Genomic DNA, 18,969 nt, shown 5'->3' on the forward strand with positions numbered 1-18,969 from the left:
TCATATATTTCCTTTTTTATTATATTAAATGGGCTGAAAATTTTCCTAAGGTCATTTTCTTGCATGATGAGCCTGTAGTGCATCAGTTTATTGTTCTTATAATTTCGTATGAAGTAGAACAGAAAATCTATCACATAGCAATTTAATGTACCAATGTGCTTGGAACTGTCAATTCCAAAAAGAATGTTTATTATATTTTACAAAGGGCTGAAATAAGTCTCAGACATAGTTTATACACATTGGGTGGTTGGAAATAACTTGTTGTTGTTGTTGTTTTGCCTTTGATTTAATGTAATTGCTTGGTTTGTATTTTGCTTCAGTATTTATTAATCTCTCCATAGTGTCAAAGCCTGATTGAAATCCAGTGGAAAGAATAACATTTAGTCTAGATTCATAGGTTCTTTTTTCTTCCAAATGCATTGACTCCTTATGTGATATGCTGCATTGTCTTTTCTCTTCCATTTAACATAAAAGATGTCTAATGCAGCATTATTAGCACCCCTACACTTCATAGTGTAGCTCTAGTCTTAAGAAACCATTTATTGGTTGGAGAGCAGTCTGTAAGCTTTTGCAGATGAATTCTTTCTGTGGAATGGCTGGAAAATGCTTAATGAATTCCAGCTAGGCTGGTGTTTTCTGTGTTTCAAAACTTGTTGTTCTAAATTTTATACTGAATAAGTATTTTATTAAACAACTTGTGCACCTAGTAATTACAGATTACCAACCTGAAGAATGCTGAACAAGAATACTAAAAATGAGAATTTCAGTGTCTCAATGCCAATATCTGAGCAGTCCACTTAGTACTGTAATTCTAAATACCATGAACCTTATCAGGAATTTTTCAAAAAGTAGCAATACTGTAATTGCCACTACAGAAAATTCTACAGAAAAATAACGACTTATTCGGTAAAGATTATTCCAGCTATAGAAACTGTAACAGTTACAGATAATAAATCTGATACTGATTTTTTAATCATTCACCAGAAAGCTAAGCAAATTAATAGTATCAAACCAGTGTGCAGTGGTTTTGATTTTGGCGTTTTTAGAAGTGGTTTTATTTTCTGTTTATTTCCTTGTGTTAGTTTGTTTACCAAATATCGACTGAAACCAAATACAAATAACAAACGAGACTTGCTGTCTTTTATTTTGAGGTTGCATTAATCCATTTATGTTGTGAGTGTGGGCATGGTTTTGTAGGTCTTGTTTTACTCTCTAATGAAGGAATATGCCCTTACGGGCTGTAAAGGCTGTACCTGTGGAAGTAGCAGCAGGTGGCGTAGTGCTGAAGTGAAACGTTGTTGTTGTGGGTGATGTTGAGACTGGACATCCATAGATAAACCTTTCAATAGTTCCATTGGGACCACAGACCGCAACAATACACCCTCCTGTGCCATCTGTAGTATTGTAGATCACATCTCTATAGTTGTATTTATGTCCCTCGTAAATGCAGACACATTCTGTAAATCAGGAGAGGGTGTTACTGTTTGTTATCCAAAACACAGAGTTCCTCAAATACATCCTATACAGATAAAACCAACATTGTCAACATACCATTTTCATCATATTTGCATTTTTTGCCATGAATTGTGCATTCACTGGAAAAGAGAAAAAAGGAGATTATGATGTGAATATATTGGTTCATTACATAATTTTATTGTTTCATTTTTTTTCTATCAATTCTTTGCTATTCATTCAGTGTTTAAACATAGAAAGACCCTATCTTCTCTGAGTTAGATGTTCAGTTCTCCTGTACAAATTCAGATTAGGTAGAACGACTCTGTTTTCTGGCAAGAAAGGCAGCTTTTCTGTGTCAGCATAGTAAACATGCAGTATCCTTATTGGTGCTTTTGGGAGCTGGGCAACGATGTGGGGAGGGGTTCTGAAATGTTCTTATCTCCCTGACTGGTAGTTATTTTTTGTAAGGGAAGGTGCAGTAAATGTATAATTTTGAGAAAGCATCACTGTATCACAGATATTGAGGTTGTCTACACAGCGAATTTCAGACTTCCAAAAGATGCAGGAATATATTCTGTTTTTAAAGGGAATTTATCTATTATCTGTTAAGAACTGAATATTGATATATTTATTTACAATGACTAAGGGCATCTGTACGCTGAACAAACTCAAGTAAATATAGACATGTATTTAACAGGTTAGGTTTAGTGCTGTTAATGATGTAGCTGATGCAGGCAAAGCTGTCTATGAACTGCAAAACATGCTATGAAATTTGGGTTAGTTCAGCTGAGTTTCTCGCTAAGCTCTCTGCCATTCTGACTGCACCGCTTACAGTATTCAAGTGTAGCTACTCTAAAGGTATCTTAGTACAGGTGTTAACTGCTTCCCAACTGGTTCTGCTAACTTTGTGCTATTTGACAGAAGGCTTAGCAGCACTTGTCCCAGCATGTCATCGGTTCTGACAGAATGTGTAAGAATACTTGCTAACAGTTGCAAATATGGAAGTACCAGGACAATAACAGAAACAAGATCAAAACAATGAAGATTAGTTGCCTACTAACTTCTAAGTAATTTCACATAGTAACTGTAGGACTATCTTAATAAAAATTCTCTGGCTATTTTCATAACTATTATTATTTTAATTTGCTTTTCCTTAATTTAATAAGGATAATAATAATAATAATTTTAAAGTACTTCAATTGGAGTACAGAATAACAGAAAATTAATCTCTCTATGGTAAAATGTTTCACCATGTCATCATTTAATTTCCTGGGGAAGGAAGAATGTTAGACGTTATTCAGCAGCCTGAGTGGCCTAGTTCCTGTGGGCAAACAAACTTAATGCATGATCAATTATGTTCCACAGCTTTAAATTCAACGTTTAAAAATCTTTACTAATCCTACCATGATTGACAATTCTGCTTTGAAGGCATCTGCATTCCTGGTTTGTAATTTTTTCCATTTTCATAACAACCACAATTAGAAACACAAGTCATGGTTTCCTCATCAAAATAGGGCTTATTCTTTGGACATTGCGGATAGCAGCCTGCAATAAAAAATGAGAGTTATGTTGATACATGGCCTTTCACAAGTAGAAGTAACTCCATACTCTCCTTATATCTGCTTTCCCTATACTATCCCATATGGCAAGTGGACTTCCAGACTCTCTCTCTTCTGTTCCTTTGATTGCACGTGAAGCTTTGGAGCATTTTGTCCTCATCTTCTCTCCAAACAATTTCATAGCCATTAGGCAGTAATTAGAAAATCTCTTCTTATAATTTCTAATATAAACATGTCATATGCTAAGTAACATGAATTTGGTTAATCATACTGCATTTTAGCTTCTTGTAAGTAGAATAAGATATGCATAATTATGTTTACCTTCCAAACCTCTCAACTCATGAAGGCATTTCCCACTTGGATTATTGCAGGTCTTCATGCAAGGGGCTCCACATGGCTGGTAGTGCCACTCACATTCCCCTTGTGGATTGTAGTAATCACAGAACAGAGCTAGAGGAAGAAGGAATGACAGAAAAAGACTTTTGATCTTTTTGCTCTACAGTATTCCAGTTTTGCTGGGTAAAAATCCCATGGGAGCAGCATAGTCACATACGTGGTGAAAGCTATATTGTCTTATTTCTAATTTAATACAATTGTTGCACTTCTACCACCTTTTGACACCAGTAAAGTTATAAAACATAGAACAGAGTTATACATTAAGCATGAAAATCAATTAATTGAATCACTGATTTTAGCTAGTATGCACTAATATTTATTTACACTGAGCCTGATGTAGACAGGTGGGAGTGTTATACAATATTATAGTTCACCAGTAAATCAGACAGTAGTGACACCCCTTGTCAGGTTACTATCAATAGTTTCATTTTAAGAAAAGAGATTGGCTTCCAGTGATTTAGTCAACTTGCTTTGTGGGTTTTTTTGCTGGTTTTAGAATACAGCAATGCCTCTTACAAATATAGTTACATCCTTCTTTCTTTCTTTGTCCCATTTTTTTTTCTTCAGCACCCCCCCCCCCTTTTTTTTTTCCTCTAGACCCCTTCAAAATGTAGTAGGGTGAAACTCACGACAAATGGATGGAGTCCTCCATGAAATGCAGATGTCCCGCTCATTACACACTTGAGCATAGGCAGCTACTGCTGTACAGAAACATTCACAGTCTCCTCCAGTGTCGCAGGCACAAGCGTCATCCACACATGCTTGATAATATTCATTTGGTTCAACCTGTTGGAGAAAACATTTGAGTTTTCATGCATTTGTCCTCTTTGAAAAAGCATTCATTGTCCTAAAAAATGTGAATAAAATATCTTAAACTGACAACTCTGTATGTGTGAGAGAGAAGAAAAGAGAAAACCATGAGAATGCTTTGAGAAATTAAGAAGAAAATGTAGAATAAAGATATTACTAATAAGTCATAATTCTAAGAACTATTTGATGTTGAAGATACATTTGCAGAACTAATAGTTGCATTACTACAAGCTAGCACACAGTCATACATATCAGAAGAATGATATTCATATTAGTAGAAAATTATCCCATTATCCCATTAGAAAATAAACATATCTTGAGATTTATCTGTGATTACTCCTTCTAATAAAAACAACAACAAAACCAAAACAACCTATCCGTTTCTTTAGTGTACTAGCTCAAGGCACAAGCTGAGAAAATGAAAGTGAAAATACTTTCTATGCAGTCTCCCTGGAACTTGGTTTGATTTCACCTTGTCAAGCATGACAAAGTGTTTTTTATTGTATTTTTCAGCTGTCCCACATAAAAATTAAGTTGTCTTGAGCCATAAATTACATTAAGACTGAAGTTTTTGCCATACCTCGGAGTGACACTTTGCAAACACTTCACTGGTAATGATGCTGCATTGCTTCTGTGCCCAGGCTTTCCTGTATGGATTTGCAGTGCATGGATCTTTGGTACGATTGGCATTTGGGCAACTAGAAGACACTTTCCAGCTGTTGGCAAACTCCAGCACATTTCCTACCACGGACTGACTGCGAGTAGTGAAGTCATTATTTCCATTGCCATCATAGTTTCCGCAAAGTCCGCAGACGTGTCCCTGCATGGGGATAAACACAAAAAGACAGAGATCAGTAAGGCACAGTTTCTCAGTAACTGTGAGTAATAGACCTTCAGAATTAATCTTATTTAAGATTATCTTGTCCTCTTCAGTAACAGGCTTGGGTATTTTTGTAAAATACCTTTCTTGAAGAGATGTCTCTAACTTGTGTTAGGAAGGGTAAGGACAGGAAGCAGAAGAGATTCATGGGTTTTGCTCTTAGTATTGAGCTAATTAGTTTTATCTAAACCTGAACATAGCTCTTCAGCGCGGCTTTTCATGAAGAAAGCTACTGATGTGGTTACTGTTACGCCATTGTTGAATAATGTAATTTGAGGAAGAATAAGTAGTACTCAATCTAAGTCAACACTACAAGGATAATAACATGCAATTTCTGCTCTTTCAGTCTTCTGGTTATAGCCCAAATTTCCATTTTTTTCTTTAGGAGATAACATGAATATCTTTCAGAAATAGTTTTATCCAGGTTTTGGATTTTAAAATGTACCTGAAAGCTGGGACTAAGTTTGATGAATATACTGGTTTTCTTGTCCCACATGAGTATCAGACCAACAGTAGTGTCAACCACCAGGTAGATGCCCATGGAACGGATTTGGAATGGCATTTTTCCTCCAGGTGCCCTCTGGATGACATCAGAGCGTCCATCACTGAGTACCAGCTCAAAGTTCTAGGACAGGAAAAGAAAAGCTCAGAGGTCGATTTAAAAAGTCACCTCTTGGGTACAGTTTTATATATTGTCAATAACTGTTATTAAAATAGCAACTCTGTTATCATTATAATTGTTTTATTCAACAACATCATGATAGGCAATTTCTCTTTGGAATTCCCTCCTTTGCTTTCTCTAGCAGAGACAAGAACTGTTAGCAGTGAACAAAGAAGCGTAGTAACATTTTCACTGTCTTGGAGGACACTTCTATGATGCAGTCTATCTGGGACACCCTGTTCCATCCTTCTGGCACATTAGACCTGAGGTACAACTTATTAAAGAAAATACTTACCCCCAGGAAAACTTTAATAGACTTAGAGCAGGTGGTTCCTGTGGTGCCACATGGAATGTTCTCAGTGATGACTCTGAATGTTCCCTGGTTCATAGTTTGTTGACCACAGTAGTTCTGAAACACAGGAATGATATTCAGTGTTAACTATGCTACAAGGTCATATGTAAAATGGAAGGTACTTCAACAGTGCTAAAATCTGGGAAGGACTCTGTTACCTGGACCAGAACGTATTCACAGTCTCCTTCAAAGTCAAAGCGTTTGCCATCAAAGGTGGTATAATGCCCATCTCCATAAACAGAACAGGTTTCCAGGCAGGGTTCCTCAGAGCAGTGCCATTTTCTGTTTCTGCATGTGCTGCAAAAGACAAAAAGCACTTCAAATGTAAAAACCAGACGTACACATAATATAGCTATATGTGCATTCCTGCATGTACATCTATCTGATTTTAAAAAATATTAAACCTATAATGAAAAAATAAGGTTTACTTATTCTCAGAAATGCAGCATAGCTCAAAAGCCTTTGGGATTTACCCAAAGACTGTGTTACTTCATGATGTCATGCATAGCTTGAGTTAGAAAATACTTCAAATCTTTCACATTTCCAAATCTTGTTGAATGTATGGAAATGTAAGGATTGCCTGTGAGGAAAAGAGCTTTCTTGCTTGAATGAATATGACAACATCCAAACCATATTGTTCTTCTGACCAATTGCAATTTCTCTGCTGTGTGCCATTGTAAAAAACAGACAGACCTTGCTTTTTGGGTACTAAGTGGATCATCTTACGTGGGATCACTTCCTATAAATATTGACACTGCTAGAGTGAAATGCTGTAATTCACCTAGAGCTTCAACTATTTCTTTTCAGATACTCAGAAATATTATTTTTCAGTATGCTCTTACCAGTTGTTACAGCCAACTCTGACTGATTCTCCTGGACTGTAGGAAATCCCATTGTGAATACATGGACAGTCTTCTGGAGCTATACAGCCACCTTTGCCATCTAACACTTGATTATGAGGACATACGCATCCAGAGATACACTGAGTTCTGTACTGTAAGAACCACATAAAAAACATAACTCGAAGCCTTTCCTTGATAGAAGAGTCCAGCTGCAGCTGGCAATTGTAAAAGATGTCCAGTTGAATATGCTTTCAACTGGGTATAAAGAGGCTATGCTTACACATTCCATATCTAGAGTCTGACAGCTCTTCTGGCATTCTGCTCCTACCACATCTGCAGTGGCATTGCCACAATCAATATAGACCATGGGATGTGCACAGACTGAAAGAGAGAAAAGCCATGAGAGATGTGAGTTCAACCATGTATTTAATTCTTCATGTTTCCTTACTGCAGAGTGAAGGAAAAAAAACCCTAAAGACTCCTTTGTGAGGTATGTGTACCTTAATATCATGCATTTGACCAGAAAGAGAAAATGAGTATTGTTTTGAAGTCATGCTCATCTGTTTTTTGTGCTTATGTGTGGACTGCTTGTAGGAATTCATGTTTAGTTAGCTTAGTGAAACACTTCCTTTCAGCAAAAATATTTAAAAAAACAGGAAAACTAAGATCTTGGCTTACTTTGTAGTTTTCTTAGGTTTTTAGTATTTTTACTTTATTTATATTGTCGATGTTTTTCTCCTCACATTTACTGAGGTGACCAAGTATTTTTTACCCCTGGGTAACCCAGGAAGTTATAACTTTTTTCAGCTATCTGAAAGGTAAGACAATATTTCTTTATATTTTGGGGTATCCTCTAAATTACAGAAGTCATCTGTTCATTTTCTTGACTGATTTCAGACTTTTACAATTTGCATCATTATGACAAAAAAAGACAGAACTGAAAAGAATAAAGATGGAAAGGGAGAATTAAAGAAAATCTTAAGTGATATGTTACCTGGTTCGGGTTTCTCTCCAATGCAGCTCAGCTTTCCATAGGTGCAAGTGCTATAAAAAAAGAGAATAGATATGTTTGTGCTTTTCCTTGTAAAGTTTCAGCTTGTTTCCTAATGAATTTGAAATAATGAACAATTACCATGTGACAAAACAGAGAAAATGTGTTTTTTATCAGAATAGCTTGTACTATTCAAAACTATAAAATATTAGAGCAGATAAAAATACAAGTATGTTCTGTATAAAGACAGGTTTTCTCTGACCATTTGCCTCATTAAAAACTGTCCCTCAGAATAGTTCAGATTCCATTTATAATGGGAAAAATCTGAAATGGGATTATCAAGCATCTTTTACCATGGAATAAGTCTTGCACAGTCATGGATAAGAAAAGTATATATCGTGAAGGAATATATGGATAAAAGAAAGTATGTGAGGTGGGAAGAGAGGGACGGAGGGAGTGACTGGGTGGGAGTTTGGCTGTTATAGCCAAGGCTAGCCCACCACAGTATGGTTTGTTGAATTCCTACAGTAGCCTAAGTACAGTCTTCCAAACATGGATAGTCATAACAATTTTTAAGGATCTGTGATTTGTTCTATTGAAATTATTGGGGAGAGAAATGCATTCGATTTGAATAGGTTGCCTAATGTGTATGTGGTTTCACGACTGCCTATATCCAATCTCATTCTTTTCTTTACAAATCTCTTACCAGACAACACCATTATCATGAATAACTTCTCCAGAAGACAGAGGCATTCCTTTGTAGTAACAAGGACAGCTAGAAGCAGGTACACATTTGCCATTTTCATCCATGTAGGTTCCATTCATGCAGGTGCAGCCGTCAACTGGAACAAACTTGATGCTGCACGTGACATCAGGCTCACTCAGAGACCGGCAGGTGGGTTGACAGGAATCGACATTGTAAGTGTACTTCAAGGATTTCGGACACAAGGTGGTGTATTTTGCTTGAGAACGAAAAAGTGAGTTACATTTGTAGTTTATTTAAGAATCGATGTAGGTATAAATGCAGTTCTTATATATGATAAACATGGCAATGTATGTACACGTGCTTTACTGATATCCTCAATAGTGTAATTTTTTCTTTTTGTACCACTAGAGCAGAATATTCCCCTATAAATGTGTCACAGGTACAAATGTTTTGCCCAGGTTGAAAAAAGAAAAAAGTTCAATTATATTAATGCATGTCATGTTTTTTCTTCATTGCTATTTTTTTTTCCAAAGTAAATTGAGAAACATCCTACTTATTTTACTCCTGTTGCAAGACAGGTGAGGTCCATGTTGCTTCTGCTGCTTCTGAGCAAGCAGTTTAACAAAGCCTTTTTTTTCTATTCCTCCCTGCTTACTGCTTGTCTTTTATGGTATTCCCTTCCTCCTCAAATGCTTGAGTCAATGCTATACTTAAAACACAGTTTAGCACAATTTACTGTGCGAATCCCTGAAAGCTACTGTGTGGGGCCTCTGGACGGTCATTTTCAAGATGCAAAGGGATGTAGAACTTACTGCAGGCTTTGTTTCTCCATCCAGTGAGGAAAACTCCTTTAGCAGCACAGGCCCTGACATAGCTGGAAAGGGCAGCACACATGCAGTCCTCACTCTTCTCACAGTTACATGTGTCAAACATGCAGTTCTAGGGACAGAGGATGACAGATGATCATCGGATTGTTGTGTCAAAGCCATGGTGCTCTAGACTTTTTAGTGCCATGTTTGTTAGAGCTAAAAGTGAGTGTAATTCATATGCATAAGCAAACATATGCCTGGTTTTCATTTGAAGATTTCATTGAGTACTTCCAAAAAAGATGCTTTGCAAGGAGAGAGAGTAATTAGAGTCTGGCAATTTTAAACTATTTTTTCTTTTTCTTGTTCTTTTTTACTTTTTCAGGTGCTGGTAGGTTTCCCAGCTACTTCCAGGTTGTAGTCACTGTGTCATATATACTTAGAACAAGTAGAGGGTATTTGATGCCACCCAGCTTTTAGGGCTTAGGCTCAGGAGTTTGGGCTCTCTGCATCAGAGGAATGAAGAAAACAAGAAGTCATTTAATGTGTTGCAGTGCTGGGCAAGGTCACTATAATGTTGTCATTCCGGAAGATGTTTGGTGAGCATAATCTTGCAGATTTTCAATAACAGGGAGACTTTGTAAAGTCCCCAGGCACTCTGTTCCAGAGCTTCATCGCCTTGAATTCTTGGAACATTTTTGTTTGCACCTTATCTAAATCTCTTTGCTGCTTCTTACACACGTTTCTTGCCTTGCCCTTGGAACTATCCAAAAGCCTTCAGAGAGCAGTTCAGAGCAGCTGGGCAAAGTGCTAGTTAAGATTCTGACTAAAGACCTGATAAGGACTCCAGTTAATACCTAAAAATAGGTGCAGCAGGAATATACCTGTAAGTTTATCCTCCTGGGAATGAAAATGAAGATACTTTTACAAAGAAGTAATTATTATGAAGGGGATATAAAAACGAACCCCTGGCTTGAAAAGAACTATCATGAATGCATCTCCTTCCAATTAGCAAATTATTCTCTCAGGTGTCAGTAACTCTTGATCTGAGTCTTTTTCTTTTAAATGGGAAAAAGTTAAGAGCCAAGTACCTTCTGGTAAACTTCTGGATTCACTGTCGAATGACATTCAGCAAAAGGTCCCATGGCATCAGAGAGCAGTCCACACCAATGCTGAGCATACTGGTCTGTGAATTGAAAACATGAGAAGAATGTCTATTGTTCTTCATTGTCTAAACTCTTGTCTCAATGTAACTATAGTTCCTGCAGGGAAATTGTAGAAGCTTACTCTGCAGTAGAATTCAGCTCTGCATTTGCTGGAACACAAACAGCCTTTCACTTCCTCTATACAGAAACACGAATCTTCATAAACTGAATGCTCTTAATCTATGGTAGTTGTCATGGAATAAACTAACACATCCTTAGCTGAATTTTGACAAAGAAGGTTCACATTGTGAATAAAAATATGCTAGTACATCTCAGAAATCGGAAGAGGGGCTTGTGAATGCTCAAAAATTACATATTTCATTGGCTGAAATAGAACCTGAGAGCCATGAAGCTCTGAATTTTAAGTCTGGTTCTCAGTTTAACAGTGGAAGGACCACACTAAGTCCAGCCTTCAGTGAGACTATGCACAGCTTTTTTCCTATATGGCAAACACTCTTTCCTAGGAATCGATCCCCAATAGGCTGATGGTTGCAGTTTCCCTTAAATAAGCTGGCAAACTACTTGTTTTCTTTATCCAAAGCAATATTTTTAAAGATCCAAAATATTTTCCTAGTCATTATTTATCAGTTGAAGCCTTCTAGTGTCAACTGAGGAAAATAGTGTCTGTGCAAGCTGTCCACTGCTATTTTGGTTCAGTGCTGGGTGGTTGATCAGCTTATTCCTCCTTTCCATCCTAAAAGAGACTAGAAGAGGTTACTGTATGCTGAGCTTACCATTCTGTATGCTGAGAGTACAGGGGTTCTCAAAGGTGTTTTGGGCATCATGACAATCAGCCCGAGTTTTCCAAGTATTGCCAAAGGCTGCTGAAGTACCCTCTATTACACCACTGGTGGTTTTGAAATCATCTGTCTGCACGTCATTGAAGTTACCACAGAGACCTGAAAGGAAGCAGATGGGCTGTGAAAATCTCCTTCAGAGCGAAGTATACTGGGGAAGGCATTGTTGTGATAAGATCACTTACCACAGGTCTGCCCTTTATGCGATGGGTCCAAGTCTATAAAAAGTTGCATGAGAGGAACAAGCTGAACCTGTAGCTGAAGACCAAAGCTTGTTTGCAGAATGATGAAGAAAGATGATGGTCTGAAGATGGTGACATTCGCTAGGGACATAAGAACATATATCATTTCATGTGAGATAAGCAGTTGAAATAACTGTTCATTATATAGAGGGATTCTACAGCTGTGTTTGATATGATCCTAATTTCTGAAGAACTGAGGGGAAAATCATTCATATAGGATTTCAAATCCAGCACCAAAGCAGGCTGTCTTTACCCTAAACAACAAATATATAAAACACCTCCACTTCCTGTCAGGTGTTTTAAAATAAGGGGAAGAACACACACTTCTGTTGCTATTTAAAACAGCACCTTTGCTTGACCAAAATGATACACCATGATTTAGTGGTAGACTTCTACCTGGACCTATTCTGTCTTTTCAAGGTTTGCTTTATTTTCAGATGCAGTAATATCTGAGAACTGGCATGAGAGAAAATCTCCAGTGATGAATGTGTACCAAGCAAAGGGACAGAGGGAACACAGGGAACTAAACTGAAGATATTGGACTCCTGTTGTGAATCAGAATTTTTCTTTCCCCTTTTAGGGCAATATTTGGATCTGGACGTGTGCAATGATACTATTTGCTTGAATTAATTCTCCATCTCATCAGATCTTGCTAAAATTAGACCATAATTTTGCTAAAATTATAAGAGTTGAACAGGCAAATCCTATTACTTTCAAAATGAGTGACTATGCTCTATTGGAATACCTAGGGTTTGCTGCAAAGGTGACCAAAGGTGAAATTTGGCTTTAGATTAACCTGTGTAATAACGTTTCATAGTAAAAAATTAGAAACATTACAGAAGTCTTCCAAAGAAACTTACCTGCAGAAAATGGGAGCTGTGTGTAGATCATATTCACAAATACACTGCCAGAAGGCTGGATCACAATGTTCTGCCCAAAAGAAAAGGCAATGTTTATCAAGCATATTTAGGGAAGATTAAACACTTTCCAAATGTTTTCCATCTGGTATTGTTCAGGATAAAGGAAAAAAAAGTGGAGGGATCCTGTGATGATGTTCTATATATTTCTATACTATTTCTTTAATCTTTATTAATGTGGTCCATTGACTGTCAAAACAAACAAGCAAAAGACCAAAGACAACTAAATGATAGAAAATTAATAAGATCTTGACTTCCGATGGACCTACTCTATTCTTAATTTTTCTTTGAATAATGTTCAAATGAGATAAAACAAAAAAATCATGCAGATTTCCTGTCTGTGCTGTTATGTGTCGTTTGTCTATTAAGCTTTGAAAACATCCCTGCAGAATGTTAGGTGCCTTCATTTTTGACTTACAGTTTGTCCCCCACTTAGGCTGATGGCGATGCCCTTGAGGCATGTCTCAGTGTCAGTCAGGCCACACTTGTGGATATCTCCCAGAACAGTAAATTCATTGCTGTCACAGAGCTAGAAGATAACAAAATATGTCGTTAAAAGGATTTGTTATATTAAAATATTGTTATGTTAAAAAGGCTCACACTCAAATGACGTTTTTTAGTAAAGTGAGTCTTAAAATATTGTTTATTCCTTTTCTTACTGTTCATATCTTCTTACATATATGTATACAGTCACCAGAAAGAAGCAGTTATAAAACACCAGACAGCTAATATTTAATTAAAGAACTAGTGGGAAGCATGGAGATGGTTTCATGGAACCTAAAAACTCTGCAATCCTAAAACAATGATCAAAGAACACAAAACTACTGCAGCATGTTCATTTAGTATAACTCTAACAGAAAGCCCCCTGAAATCCATTTAAGGTTCCGTGTTGACCCTCTGTGTTTCAGGAAGTTGATATGATAGCCAGTATTTTTAATCCAAAAAAACCCCAACCATTTTCCTTTAGTAAATTGCTTTAGCAAGGATTGTGACTAATTTTTACCTTGGTTAAAACGTAGCTACAGTCTCCAAAGAAGGAATAATGTTTCTCATCAAATGTTGAAATGTGGGAGCCTCCTTCAATACTGCAAGTCCCGGGGCATGACTGGGTGACACAAGACCATTCACCTCCCACACAGGTACTGAAATGAAGAAGGCATTCAGTGCACTTGAATAGTACAAGTATAAGTAAAATAAGAGACAATAAGACAGCTGATGCCTTATTTTTCCTCTTGAAGCATTGATCATACTGTCAAAGAAAGCAACATTGCTTTGAAATCTCAGAATAAGTATGGGGCAGGCATATTTTTTTAGTGATATTCTTTTACATATTGCTGTTCATTTCCAGTGTTTGGACAGAATTCAGTCCTGATGAACCTGGCTTCCATTCTGCTGCATACAAAGGATTGTCCCTCATCTCCATCAGTGTGGCTTAAGTTTCAAACATGTTAGGTATTTCTTGGAAAATAGCATGCATGTTTGTGGTTCTTGTATTCATGGGTAGATGGGTGCATTTGCATATGCTTATGCAATAATACTTCAGTAATTATAATGATGCTGAAAAAATATGTGTCATATCTGTCAAACACACATCTCAGATGTGATCTTCCACTCTGTCTAATGCAACGTGTCCCTAAATGTCACATCCTCCATAGTATTTACATGAGCACCCTAGTATTACACTGTAGTGCTGCAAAGGACCTAACACAGTAATTCACATTTTTAAATATCTTCAGTAACTGAATTGAATAGCCTCCTTTAATTGATTGGTCTTGAAATTGCAGTACCTATATCTAAACCCCAATTTTTACTTCCAAGTGTGAGGAGAAAACAGAGATAAACGTCTTCTAAAAACACGTAATCAAGAAAACTTCAATTGATAAGTAGTCCCATTTCTTTTTTACAGGAATTTGGTAATTTTTCCCTGTCTTCCAAATGTTCAAGTAATGCACCTAAAAAGAGAAGTATGAGAAAGGGACTACATTACCATGATCTGCATTTAGATGAGAAGGAGACACCAGGAGCATAAGTTTCACCTTCATAGGTACAGTGGCATTGCTCACGGGGAATGCAGCCAGCACCATTAATGTCATCAAATACCATTCCTAGGGAAAGAAATGGTCTGTTACTCATTCTGTACATGGCAGAACCTGCTTTTGTACATATATCTGGCAGATGCCTGAAAGCATGTTCCATTTCTTCTCTGTAACACAGAAAATTAATAGAAAGTACTTTAAAATAATAGGATGTAAGTTTTGTAGGGATTGAAGGGCTATATTCCTTTAAAGCCTATCTAAAATCTTAGGGTGATCAAAAGAGCTCTAGGGAAATACCTGACTGTTATGGACTTCATTAGAATGGAAGTAGAATTAACATTAATAGATAATGAGTTGGAATAGATTAACTGTTTGTAAGACTGCACAGGGACATGTTTGTACAGTAAATATTTTTATACCCAAAGGCAGAAGATTATCTGAGAGAAGTCAATGCTATTAGAGAAACAAGTGATAGTGAATTCTGTGAGATGTCATGGAGGATGTGCAGAAGTGCTGCAAGGGGTGAAGGTCCTACCATGCAGTCACTCGCAACAGCAACAGTTCTCAGCCCCAGAAGTAAGTGTGCACAAGAACATATTTGCATTGTATGTCTTGTACTGATACTCAGTTCTCATGCATAATTCTCTGAAGCACCAGATTTTACCCACAGCCTAGTGCTCTCTCAGGTCCTTGTTTAGGCACGCAGTACTGGACAGGGAGGGTTGTGTAAACTGGGGAACCAGACACATTTTTGCTGACACCAGACTTGTTATTGTGGGCAAAATGTGGTTAAACATTATGTACTTTGCTGGAACTGGATATGGATGCTGGGAATAGAATACTTCCCTTTATTGTTAGGAGCAAAGTATCTTATTCTCAGTTCAGTCATTATGTACATATCTCAGGCATGTTTGTTGTTTAAAAGGGCATTTTTAGTAATCTGAATAGAAATGGTGCATACTTTGATGATTATAACAGTGACAATGTGAGGAGAACGATACAGTGCAGGAAAGTTATTCCATGTATACAGGTAAGTGTTGTAGAGGGTCTGGGTATGAGAAAAGGGCAGGAAACAAGCTTGCCTGGAGGACAGACGCAGCCGTCTGTACAATGATCTTCGCAAAGTGCAGATCGTTCTGGGTTGCTGCATGTGTCAGAGCAAGGGGAGCCACACTCCTTGTATTGCATGTTGAAAGGACATGATTTTGCTGAAAGCAGAAAGAGTGTTATAATGCTGACTTTTTCTTTGACATGTTGAGAAAACAGTATTTGCAATTTAGGATGCTTTCTGTCAAGATATAATGGGGGAATCCTGATCCAGGTGGAGGCTACAACACGTTCTATATATATCAAAACTGCTTAGTAATGTGAAATCCTCTAAACTTCCATATTCCTAAAGTCTTGAGTATGCTCAGGTTAGAACTGTAATTTCATGAAAATGACATGCACCTTTAAACAGCTGTCTTCTTCAGGAAAAAAAAAAAAAATCATTTACTTGAAGTTTATTAGATATGGGTAGTAAGCACAGAAGAAAGTCTAGTAAGCACAGATGAAGGTCCCTTCCCAAGATACTTACGACACAGTTCTGAGGTTCTCCAGTTCAGAGGCTGTCCACCTGCATGAGCACACTGCCGGGAGTATTCAGCAAAGGTGTTGCACATGCAGAAGTCAGCCATAGAGCTATCACAGTGGCATAGGTCTTGTATGCAAGTTTCAATGTAGTCCTGAACACTCACAAGTGCATTACAGCTTGTAAAGGCTTTACTGGTTAATACTGTCTCACAGATAGAAGCCTAGGAGGGAAAATAAAGAATGTAAAACAAGTGTTTAGAAAATATGAAACTAATTATTTAAGGCATGTAGCAGAACAAACCAAAGGTCCACCTGGTCCCAAAACTGTCCAATGGTAGCCATATGCAGATGTTTAAGGCAAAGTATAACAATAGGGCAAGTACATGTGGAACTCCTTTGATTACCTCCCATATCCCTCTATATCTTGAGTTACTTTCAGCTCCGGTGACTTCCCAAGCATTATACAGTTTCTTTATATTGACATCCTCAGTGAATTTCTCTTTCATGAAAATATCCAGTCTTCTCTTGGAAGGGGAATGCAACTTTCTAGCATTCACTTTAGCGAAGAATAAGAAAAAAAATCTAGAAAAAACCTTTTCCAGACCTATAGTTCAGTCATATTTGTGCTATATTTTTTCCAATTCTAACTTTTCTCCAAAGAGAGGGATAATGTAATTTATATTGAGAAAAATAATTTTGAGAGAGAGGTTCTTACAAATTCAGCTGAGCAGTTCACTGTAACACCAGGAGAAATATGATCATCACACTGCTCTGTGGGTCCATCCATCTTCTGCCTGTTCCCAAACTGTATGGGTGTCAGTTTTGTCTCTGTGAAAAGCAGTCCAAATATTAGAATAAAATTTACTGGTTTACTGGCTTTTGCACAGAGATATTTTCTTTTGTGACACTTCCTGCTATGACATGAACAGTGGTTATCACTCTAATATGAAAGGCAAAAGGAGATGGGGAATGTATACAAGGAACTGGATCCTAACTATTGGAAACGCATAGATAGTTGCATGTGGCACATCTTAAAAGATCTAACAGCGATGGAAGCAGCCTAATACACCTCAAAGCCTACTCTATACATAACTGACATCATAGAAATACATGAAGAAGTATCACTAGTTTTGCAGTTAATACAACCCACAACCCACGTTACAGTATACTGCTAAAGAAAGAAAAACAAAGTGCCAATACTTAATAATGATGCTTTTTATTACTTACTCTCTGAAATAAATTCATTGCTGATTGGAATTCCATTGAAGTCCCCACAAAGTCCACAAGTTTGATTGGCGTATTTCGTATCTAGTTCCACCTAAAAGAAATGAGGAAAGGGAGCTTAGGTTCATAGTAATGTCAGCCTTGACGGTTAGGGACACAGCCTAGATCGATATTGCTTATGTACTTAGAATTTGGCGTATGTATGCTGTGCAGAGTGAGTCACGTGGTAACAAGGTAGGCACCATTGCCAAGGTCAGTGACCAACAAGAAAAACTTGGTCTTATTCTACTGCATTGCCAGGTCTGGAATCTGACGAGTACACTGTGAGGTGGGAACGTGGTAACTGGGGCTTTATTGATCCTGAGCTGAGCTTGGGGGAAAAAAAAGGGAAATTGAGGAAAGACTGGAAGACAGAACAATATGCTAAAAATGGACACAAATCCAAATGTAACTAGCGCCTGCTGGCTGGTTAAGACTGCAAAGATGTAAACAGACTAATTTCAAAATCCACCTTTCTGCCATGTTTTGAATGTTTTCTTACCAGGAGGGCGTCCTCTTCATTCCAAAGGAAGGTCAGTCCTAACTTGGCAGACACTTTCAGATAGCTGTTACTTCTCTCTATCAAGACTCCCATATGGCTGTAGGGCATCTGAACCCTAGAGAAAGATCACTTAATTCAGTGGGGGTAGGGACAGAATATCCATTGAACAGCCACACTGATATCCTTTCTCATTCTCTTTGAGAAGCATCAGCATGCATAGGTGGGGAAATTAGAGCAGTAACTAAATACAGCCAACACAAGGTGGTAACATTTTGGCTGTTCCCTATGCAATTGCTTCTTGTGCAAATAGAATGACCTTGCTTTCCCTGCTGTTCCTTTTGGCTCTTTCTGTTAATGGTGTTTTACCAGGTAAATTCTTTTAGGTAAAAATTTTTACTAGGTAAAATGTTGGCATGTGTCTTTGGTTGTGTTGTTCAAAAAAGTGCTGGGAGGTTCTGTTTTGCAGGCAGTATGCTTCAGGATATTGCTATTTACTCCTTCAAGCCCTTGATAATAAAGGGATAGACTCTTCAGGCTTTCTGTGAAATGACTGCCATTCACAAAGGTGTACCCAAGATAACCTTTAGACTAGTTCACTGTACTTAGCTGTTATAATACACAACTCACTATGGGATAACTACTCAAATATTTACCCAGCCTTTTGGATGGGTTTCACACCCTATGCCAAAGTCAGTGCTACTGTTGCTACATAGAGAGCTGATTTCCAGACCAGCTCATTTTAAATGAATGCAGGTACAAGCTGCAGTCACTGCTTAACTGCTTACTGTTCAGTGCAAGGACAAAAGCTGTCAAAAATTCCTCTCAAGGATCCTGTTCTGGCAAAATTAACGGAGAGTCAAAACGTAAAGGGTGTAAAAACCTAACATTTTGACTGAATCCAGGTTACAGACTCAATTGTATATATACATGCACGATTGTAACAGTGGGGCAGCATCTGGGATTTAGCTGGTCTGAAC

General features: G+C 37.6%; 1 protein-coding gene across 1 annotated transcript in view; it reads right to left on the bottom strand.

Moving 5' to 3' along the window:
• Nucleotides 1–18,969, bottom strand: part of LOC121094779 (mucin-5AC-like) — a 72,135-nt gene that overhangs the window by 25,116 nt on the left and 28,050 nt on the right. The window contains exons 5-30 of the mRNA XM_040608847.1: nt 17,993–18,107; nt 17,455–17,545; nt 16,943–17,055; nt 16,232–16,448; nt 15,738–15,863; nt 14,607–14,724; nt 13,623–13,761; nt 13,038–13,148; nt 12,563–12,632; nt 11,646–11,783; nt 11,398–11,562; nt 10,550–10,644; nt 9,465–9,591; nt 8,653–8,908; nt 7,950–7,999; nt 7,236–7,336; nt 6,956–7,107; nt 6,272–6,410; nt 6,057–6,170; nt 5,546–5,725; nt 4,801–5,040; nt 4,040–4,196; nt 3,336–3,464; nt 2,859–3,000; nt 1,552–1,595; nt 1,254–1,457 (exon numbers count right to left, since the gene is read on the bottom strand). Coding sequence (XP_040464781.1) covers nt 1,254–1,457; nt 1,552–1,595; nt 2,859–3,000; nt 3,336–3,464; nt 4,040–4,196; nt 4,801–5,040; nt 5,546–5,725; nt 6,057–6,170; nt 6,272–6,410; nt 6,956–7,107; nt 7,236–7,336; nt 7,950–7,999; nt 8,653–8,908; nt 9,465–9,591; nt 10,550–10,644; nt 11,398–11,562; nt 11,646–11,783; nt 12,563–12,632; nt 13,038–13,148; nt 13,623–13,761; nt 14,607–14,724; nt 15,738–15,863; nt 16,232–16,448; nt 16,943–17,055; nt 17,455–17,545; nt 17,993–18,107 — 3,533 coding nt within the window. The remainder of the gene's footprint in view (nt 1–1,253; nt 1,458–1,551; nt 1,596–2,858; nt 3,001–3,335; nt 3,465–4,039; nt 4,197–4,800; nt 5,041–5,545; nt 5,726–6,056; nt 6,171–6,271; nt 6,411–6,955; nt 7,108–7,235; nt 7,337–7,949; nt 8,000–8,652; nt 8,909–9,464; nt 9,592–10,549; nt 10,645–11,397; nt 11,563–11,645; nt 11,784–12,562; nt 12,633–13,037; nt 13,149–13,622; nt 13,762–14,606; nt 14,725–15,737; nt 15,864–16,231; nt 16,449–16,942; nt 17,056–17,454; nt 17,546–17,992; nt 18,108–18,969) is intronic.

This window comes from Falco naumanni, chromosome 10, assembly GCF_017639655.2.
Source record: "Falco naumanni isolate bFalNau1 chromosome 10, bFalNau1.pat, whole genome shotgun sequence".
Classification (NCBI taxonomy): domain Eukaryota; kingdom Metazoa; phylum Chordata; class Aves; order Falconiformes; family Falconidae; genus Falco; species Falco naumanni.